The sequence below is a fragment of the Pollicipes pollicipes genome, unplaced genomic scaffold (assembly GCF_011947565.3).
Source record: "Pollicipes pollicipes isolate AB1234 unplaced genomic scaffold, Ppol_2.1 Scaffold_7261;HRSCAF=8764_pilon_pilon_pilon, whole genome shotgun sequence".
NCBI classification, from domain to species: Eukaryota; Metazoa; Arthropoda; class Thecostraca; order Pollicipedomorpha; family Pollicipedidae; genus Pollicipes; species Pollicipes pollicipes.
In genome coordinates, this window is record NW_023597054.1 from 53991806 (window position 1) to 54000728 (window position 8923).

The window sequence follows — 8923 nt, forward strand, 5'->3', positions numbered from 1 at the left end:
CAGTACAGGAAGGCAGTATACGGATAATATGCCATTTCGATTACCTTGGAAACCTTCCGCAGGCCAACAACGTGTGCTTTCACAGTCCTCACAGGTTTCGCCCTGCTCTCTGAGCCCACGGGTACCACAAGAAAAGGTTGCATGACAAAGATCTTACGGGATCAAGACCGTGGTGGCAACGGCTCATCTAGATAAACATCGTATGGATATAGATCGAGTCGTAAGAGACCACACGGAGCAAAAACCGTGTAAGATAAAGACAAAAATGGGAAAACGCATTTCGGATAAGCATCTTATGCTAACATATCGTGCGGGATTATGGAGCGCAAGCGACAAAGATCGTAATGACAGATGTCCGCACTGCAAAGCATCGTGCCGGACAAACGCCGCGTAGGGACTTTGTTTCCTAGGTACGACTTCACAGGAAGGCGCAACTTGTATCCAGCACCGACACGACAGACGACGGCGCCTCCCTCACACCCACTGGGATGCCAGAGTTAAGCGAGTGCCTGGAAGGCGGTCGGCGAGGTTGGAAAGTGCAGCTGGTGCCAAGCGCCCAGTCATGCATTTGACACCTCCGCTCCAGAAACATCCGTCCAGCGACGTAACCTCGCTCAAAAGTCTGGTGAGGGTCGCAGGTCTTAAAGCCAAGTTTGCACGACACAGAACTAGGAGACTCAGGCTAATTTACTTTACTCTGCAGTCGGATACCAGGCCTGCGCCTACAATCTCACAGCTTTGACTTGGTAGCAACCCATAGTACAAAATCTGCGACACATTGTGCGCAGTTTCGAAAAATCAGCGCCCAACACACATCTCAGATCTCGGTCACCAGGCGCAGCGCTCAGTGAGGAGAGTGGTACCGTGGCTCTTCAGCTGTAAATACCACAACACCCAGTTTGCCGCCGTCTGCTGAAGACTTGCAGCCACCAGCTGCAGCCGCGTGTACGTTTCTTACCTTCGTTCTTTGAAGTCTCCGTCATATGTTGCGATACTACCTCGCACCATATCATTACGGCAATCTCCTGGCGATCTGTACCCAGCACGAATTTCTCTTTCCGAAATTTTGTCTGCGCATTTGTTCGTGCGTAACCTGTGCAATACGTAGACCGACCTTTTCCAAACGTTATATCTAACGTTATTGCTGACGATCTTCTTCATACGATCCCTTGCGTACGATCAGTTGTGCTTTCTTTGTTACTGACATTTTCTCGCACAATTTTTTGCTGATCACCTTATACGACCATTGACCACACGATCTTTTAACATATGATTGTTCTGACGCTCCGAGAACAAAAATAAGATCAAAATAATAGCAAACACAATGAGTGCCATATAGGGACACGTCATCACATAGGGACAAGCCATTTTGGCGAGCAAAGCTATTTGGTCTATGACATGTGCTCGTAGACAAAGGTCCACGCATTTTATTATGTACATTTTACCATCATATTCACAAAACACAAATGACGTTCACACAGACGAAACACGCCAACGTAACATACCTGCACGTTGTATCGACGAAATGTTCCTCGGAGGCCCTGCTGTCATGCGCTAACTACGCATCCCCCCCCCCACCCCATGCTACAAACTGCCTGCAGTGCCAATAGTACTATTCAAGCCACTCGAACTACCAAATAAGGTGAGCTTTTGCGGATTTTAGACTGCCCTTTTCCTCCATCTGCGTGTCTTCACCCCTTAATTACTTCACCCAAGATTCCACAAAGTCACAAAAAGCCCTGAAAACCGTAGAAACTGCATCTTTCTGTGCTTCTGGGAATTCTGGCCTCTCTAAAAAAATTCAAACTCCATCTATGACCACAAAAACTTATTCTTACCCTTGCTCTCCAATCCTTGTTTCTACCGGATAGCAGATCACTATCTTGACTGTCCTCACACACGGACGTTTGGCGTTAGTGAGCCTGATGTCGATGCTGCTGACAGCAAACGGTGGACCAGGTCGCCTGATGTGAGCGCGTGGTCGTAACGCGGTGCCTTATGAAGCAACGAATGACCAATGACTGGTCGAGAGCATTACACGTTATATAGGCTTACTGCTGCTGCGCGGCGCGGGAACCAACCTCGTGTTGCAACGCTGTCGCAAATTTCCCCACATTTTCACCCCCATTGACCTGGTTAATCCTTTCGTCAACACCGCTCGGTCGACGACCGCAGCGGTCCCAGCGGGCACCGCGGAGGAAAGCCCGCGGCCGCCGCGCGTGCCGGGCTTCTGCTATATCCGTCGCTATCGCCGCCCTCTCCTCTCTCCCCCGTCCCGGCGGCCGGCAATGGAGGCAATTTCGGACTACTAATGTCAATATGGTGATGGTCGCGGCACAGCGCCATGCGACATCGTTGGAGATTGGATGATCTTCCCTGCATTCCGGACAGGATGGTCCGGCCGCCCATCGGCACAGCGCGGGGAGATTGGCGTTCTCAAAACCATTTGGGATGCTTTGTGGGGCTCCCAGGCGTCGCTTGCCCATCTCCAAATCAATGCAAATGTCGTTATCACTCACTTGCTGTTCGGAGCCCACCATTACAGGCTCTGGAGCAGAGTGCGCGGGGGTGGTCGTAGCTCACTCACTCACATGAAAGTTTAACAACTCTGTACGGAAACTCTGCATGGAGAGACTCTACTCTGTATATTTCCTCTGTAAGGAAACAAGTAACTTCAAAAAGAGGCTTGAAACAATGATCCACGGGATCGTTCCTAAGCCACCGCCCTTTACTCCGCTGGCGGTCCGAGCGCTGACTAGCCGCGGGCTGACGGTCCGACAACTGAGCCGGTGAGGGGGGCACTGGCCAAAAACGCTAAAAAAGCTTTCGCCACAGCTGTGGCACAAACCGGTGTATTTTGTACTGCTTTATGTGTACCAGATGAGACACCAATGGGACCACCAACTGCTTGTAGCGATAACGAACATGGAAGGCATTCATCATCGTTTCCTGGAAGGTGCGGTTGGCGAGAGAGGAGGAGCATAAGCCACACAACCACCCGGCGACCCCTCCCAAGCCTGGAACATGGGAGCAGAAACGTCCCCGGGAAGAACGGCCAGCCACGGGCCGCCAGCGATGGCGGGCCTCAGCTACGAACCGCCAGCGATAGGGACTCAGCCACGGGCCACCAGTGATGGGGACTCAGCCAAGGGCCGCCAGCGATGGGGACTCAGCCACGGGCCATCAGCGATGGGGACTCAGCCACGGGCCGCCAGTGGTGGGGACTCAGCCACGGGCCATCAGCGATGGGGACTCAGCCACGGGCCACTAGCAATGGGGACCCAGCCAAGGGCCGCCAGCGATGGGGACTCAGCCACGGGCCGGCAGCGATGGGGACTCAGCCACGGGTCACTAGCGATAGGGACTCAGCCAAGCGCCGCCAGCGATGGGGACTCGGCCACGGGCCACCAGCGATGGGGACTCAGCCATGGGCCACCAACGATGGGGACCCAGCCATGGGCCACCAGCGATGGGGACTCAGCCACGGGCCACCAGCAATGGCGGGTACTCAGTCCGGCCCATAACAGTTGCACAACTTGGTCACCGACACTGAACGGAACCCCGTCAAAGCTATCTGATCCAGTCGCCATACCCTGGGTAATTTTGCTCCCGATCAAATTCGTGTCATTCAATCCTGAAGTCGCAAGAGTCAAGCTTTTCGAGCCAAGAGTCGAAAAGTGATAGATCGCATGCCTTGCTGCTTGCTGGTATGGGAGTGCACGCCTATTGCTCGTTGAAAAAGTTGATTGGTTATCAGCTTTCAGTTGTCATGCGTTGAAATCAAGCGGCCAGTCACCTAAGAAAGACTTAGCCATAGTATGCTTTTTTCCTGATACAGGCTCACGAAACGCAATATTTGGTTTCCAATACGCCGCACCGATGGTGGTTTTCCAAAGTATGTATGTCTGGACCATGATAAGTGAGCATGGCGAGACCGAGAACACTATCGCTACGGCGGTTTTTCATGTTCGTGGATGGTTTGCGCTGGCACGGGCGTCGCCAGGCCTCGGAGAAACGCGTAACTAGACCAATTAGAAGCAGCAGTCGCCTTAGGACAGTGCGCATCTCGGCGAGTCCAGCGCCGGACGGCTTCAGCGAGCCCCAGCAGCCGCCGCGGCGTCTCGTGCAACTCCTCGAAACTGCACGGCGGGCAGCCGGCCGGGTTTCCAGTTGAGGGGATTCACTGAGCATCGATCGCGTCGCGCCGCCGAGAGAGCCGCGGCCGCCGGCCGTCGGCACCGGCGCGCCCGTATTGGCATGCCTGCCGACACCGGATGCAAACATTCATTAATCGCGGCGCGCCGCCGAGACATGGGACGAGCTGCCGCCGCGGCCCGGCCGCCGCCGCCGCTCACCCCTCCGGGTAACCGAGCTGTTTGCTGTTTTGCGGATGCCCGTAATGGCTCGAAGGAGAGCCGCTATCCCGTCGAGCGGAGGGGCGGCGCCGCCGTCGACAAATGTGCCGCCGCCGTCAGACCTGGCGCCCGGCGGCCGGCCGGGTCCGCGGGCCGGGGCGGTGGCCACTGCCGATTGATAGGGTCGTCGAGCGCCTCGTGGGAGCGGCGCGGCTGGATTCAGGGCCTTGTGAATGGCCGGGGCAGTCTCCGGCGCCAACACGAATGCTTCATCTTTGTGTTGTCTTGACTGAGGTGGCCAGTTTGTAGACTGTGCTCATAGAGATTACGGCAGATTCTGACCCCATCGCTGCACTACATCTAGCAACGCTCCGTTCATTGACCTTGGCCCCTTGTCGGCGCATTACGCATACCCGAATTGCGTCCCTTGCTGAATACCTATTCAAGTGAAATATTTCCGTGTAGACCCACGCGTCGGTGCGACTCTGATGTCGCCGTCGTTGACCGGTAGAGCGTGGCAGCTGGACGGCCACCACTCCTGCGAATTTCACCATCTAACCAGACCAGGCTCCACTCATGGCATTTTCAATGAGCTCCGTTTCCACGGCTGGCGTAGGGTGGCTCGATGAATGTCAAATGTCGGCGCCGAGCTGCTTGGCAGGCGCCGGACGTGGCGGCCCCGGCACCTCAGCCCTGGCTGCCGGCGACAGCCGGCGGTGTCGGTGAGCCACTCTGCACCTCCCTGACATGGAGCCGGTGACGGGAACCGGAGGTGTCGGTGAGCCACTCTGCACCTCCCTGACATGGAGCCGGTGACAGGAGCCGGCGGTGTCGGTGAGCCACTCTGCACCGCCCTGACATGGAGCCGGTGACAGAAGCCGGCGGTGTCGGTGAGCCACTCTGCACCGCCCTGACATGGAGCCGGTGACAGGAGCCGGCGGTGTCGGTGAGCCACTCTGCACCGCCCTGACATGGAGCCGGTGACAGGAGCCGGCGGTGTCGGTGAGCCACTCTGCACCGCCCTGACATGGAGCCGGTGACGGGAGCCGGCGATGCCGGTGAGCCACTCTGCACCTCCCTGACATGGAGGCGGCGGCGGGAGCCGGCGGTTTCGGTGACCCACTCTGTACCTCCCTGACATGGAGCCGGTGACGGGAGCCGGCGGTGTCGGTGAGCCACTCTGCACCTCCCTGACATGGAGCCGGTGACGGGAACCGGAGGTGTCGGTGAGCCACTCTGCACCTCCCTGACATGGAGCCGGTGACGGGAGCCGGCGGCGTAGGTGAGCCACTCTGCACCTCCCTGACATGGAGCCGGTGACGGGAGCCGGCAGTGCCGGTGAGTCACTCTGCACCTCCCTGACATGGAGCCGGCGATGTCGGTGAGCCACTCTGCACCTCCCTGACGTGGAGCCGGCGGCGGGAGCCGGCAGTGCCGGTGAGTCACTCTGCACCTCCCTGACATGGAGCTGCGCGCAGTCGGCGGCGGAGGCCGGCCCGGCGTCTCTGGTGGTGACGCTCTGCTGTTCCGGCGCCAGGGCCCGGTGCGCCCTCCAGACGCGGCCGAAACGGGGCGCGGCCGGTCGAATCGGTCGTTTATCTCAATCAATCCCGGCCCGGACATTATCGGTGGGTAGGCCCTGATGGCAGCGGCAGCCATTTCCACACCTTTCAGCAGCAGCGAGGCATCAAAGGCGCCGCGCGTCCCGGCCTGGCGCCCTTTCCGCGGACGGGTCGGCAAAAACGACCCGGCCAGAGGCTGCAGCAGAAACTCTGCCATCATTCAGCGGTCCTCTGATGCTCGGAGCCCCAGAAAATGCAGCAGCAGGGAACCTGGCATGAGCTGCACTACGTAGTATCGTTGATGGTTGACTGTTCTGATGCCTTAATTTTCGTCCGCAAACGCGCCTTAAATGGCTGGAGCTATACAGGGCTACAGCTGTTTTGCATGGGGGTAATCAAGCATTAAATTCGCCCCGTTTGTTTTGGGCTGTCTGATTCAACGCTTATATAGTATTACCAATGTCAGGCCATCAGATGCATGTTGCGTAACTTCTGGCGGAGTGGGCGAGGAAGCAGAGGTAAAATCCGCCAACTGTGGGAAAAATTGCAAACACCAAAGTTACATCTACCGGCGACATGTAGTGTTTGAAAATTTATCTATGAAGCTTCCAATAGTTAGCAGTGAGTGAGGAAATTAATGATCAATCACTTGGCAATTAATGAGGAAATTAGTGATCAATCATTTGGTAATTAGCGAGGAAAAAGACTCGTGTCTCCTCATGCATGGTTCGGCTTCTGCCTCCAAAGCTTGCGTCTCTTTACGGCAGCCTTCGTTTCAGAACATCGCCTTACAGTTAGATATCGCTAGCCCAAGCACCACTAGCCCAAGCACCGCTAGCTCAAGCACCGATAGCCCAAGCGCCGCTAGCCTAGGCACCGCTAGCCTAGGCACTACTAGCCCAAGCACCGCTAGCTCAAGCACCGCTAGCCCAAGCACCACTACCCCAAGCACTACTTGCCCAAGCACCACTAACCCAAGCACCGCTAGCCTGGGAACCGCTAGCCCAGGCACCACTAGCTCAAGCACCGCTAGCTCAAGCATCGCTAGCCCAAGCACCGTTAGCCCAGACATCGCTAACCCAAGCGCCACTTGCCCAAGCACCACTAGCCCAGGCACCACTAGTCCAAGCACCGCTAGCCCCGGCGCCACTGGCCCAAGCGCCGCGAGCCCAGGCACCACTAGCCCAAGCACCGCTAGCCCAGGTACAACAAGCCCAGGCATCGCTAGCCCAGGCATCGCCAGCCCAAGCGCCGCTGCAGTGACGCAGGTACGAGTTTACAACCAACTGCTGGTTCCACAGTACCGAAATATTGCATTTCCATCACCAGAATACATCACTGGAAGTGGCCTGATTTTCGCGCCTGATGCAGCATAAAAACCGCGCCCGACCGCACGAACAGTCCGCGGGAGCCGCCACGTCTCAGCCGACAGAACATCGTATCACGTTTGGGGAATGGCGAGGATCCTCCCTAGACGGCGAGAAAGCGCCCGCGCCTCGCCTGAAGACAAGCGCGTCTTTCTCGACAGCTTGCAAACACGAAGCCGAGTTCGGTATGGTCATGGAAATGAGCCTGCTATAACAAATGAGCCTGCTATGCACACATGACAGCAATTTTCATGCTTAGGGGTCCACTTATGAAAAATCATAACATCCTGGAATGGGAATGGCCTATTGTTTACACGAGCTTGTCTAATAACATCTGCAGGGCCTGCCGAAAAATGCGAGGTAGAACATGATTTGGCAATTCCTTTCCTCAACATATCCGTGCTGAACTCCAGAAACAATGGGAGTGACACGCGACAACTAAAACCATGAAAATTATACATTAGCTTTCCAGCCTCTCGGGGGGGGGGGGGGGTCTTAAGTAATAACCAGGGGCGCATACGGGATTTCAAAACTGAAGGGTCCAACTTCGCACCGCACGTGCACGCAATTTCTGACATGTCGTAAAATAACATCGAATATCGCATGTTCTTGATATTATTTTCACATGCCGATCTAGAGTTGTTGACCCAACATTCAGTCGCTCACATTCATACACATCATAAATGTGGTAGGGCGGGAGGAACACGTCCCCCGGGGGCTATCATGTGCGTGCGTTCCTGTTATCGGCTCAAGATGGCAGAAGATCCTTTCCGAAAATTAAGTGGCGCCTCGTCACCACTTTGAGGTAGTCCATACCGAGCAATTCACGTATCACACACAACCACGTACACGTAGCCTTTCCTTGCGTATGCACCTACACGTCCGGGGACGCCAGCTTCGTTAGCCTCTTTATCCGAAGCGTTGGCATCAAAATCAAGTGGAGCCTGCGTATCGCAGACCACATGACGCACAACAGGAGAGCCCCGCTAAGACGGCGCTTTCTCACAAAACGCCGCATCCCGCCCCGACTGGTCTCCGCCGTCCGTGTTCGCGACGTTAGCCGTGGCGATTGGCATAGCCCGCGGGCCTTCCAGCGGTACGTACCACGTCGATCAGCTGGGAGAGCTTGAGCTTGATGTATACGGTGAGCACGTCAGTGGTGTTCATCACGGGCCGCACCAGTTTGTTGTAGTTGGAGAGCAGGTCGTCGTACAGACGCTTGGCGTCCGGGTTGCCGGCCTGGGTGGCCTGAAAGCAGCCGACGAGCAGCGCTAGCAGCAGCAGGGCGGCCCCAGGCCGCCGGCCGGGCGCCGCCTCCGCCGCCGCCGCCGCCATCGCAGCCGGCCGGGCCCGCGGCAGCACCAGTGGCCGCCGACCGACCGTCGCCGCGCCGCCGCCGTCGCTGCGCGCGCTGCGGTCACGTGACCGCCCCGGGGCCGAGCGCCCAAGGCGTGCGGCGGTCGGCGCAGAGACGCGGTCGCGGCGCGGGGGGCGAAACCATCGCCTGGGGGCAGATCGATATGAGCGCTGAGTCCCGGGTGTGCAGCCGCCGGTGGGCGGCGGTGGGGGTGGGTCCTGATGGCACGGCGCCAGGATCAACCCCCCCTCCTTCTGACAAGGTGGCCGCGAGACGTGGCTG

At 57.3% G+C, this 8923-nt stretch overlaps 1 protein-coding gene across 1 annotated transcript in view; it reads right to left on the reverse strand.

Moving 5' to 3' along the window:
- The window catches only part of LOC119112501 (acetylcholine receptor subunit alpha-like), a 62368-nt gene extending 53832 nt beyond the window's left edge, over positions 1-8536 (reverse strand). Inside the window, exon 1 of the mRNA XM_037236700.1 lies at positions 8389-8536. Coding sequence (XP_037092595.1) covers positions 8389-8451 — 63 coding nt within the window. The 5' untranslated portion in view covers positions 8452-8536. The remainder of the gene's footprint in view (positions 1-8388) is intronic.
- Positions 8537-8923: the final 387 nt, after the last annotated feature.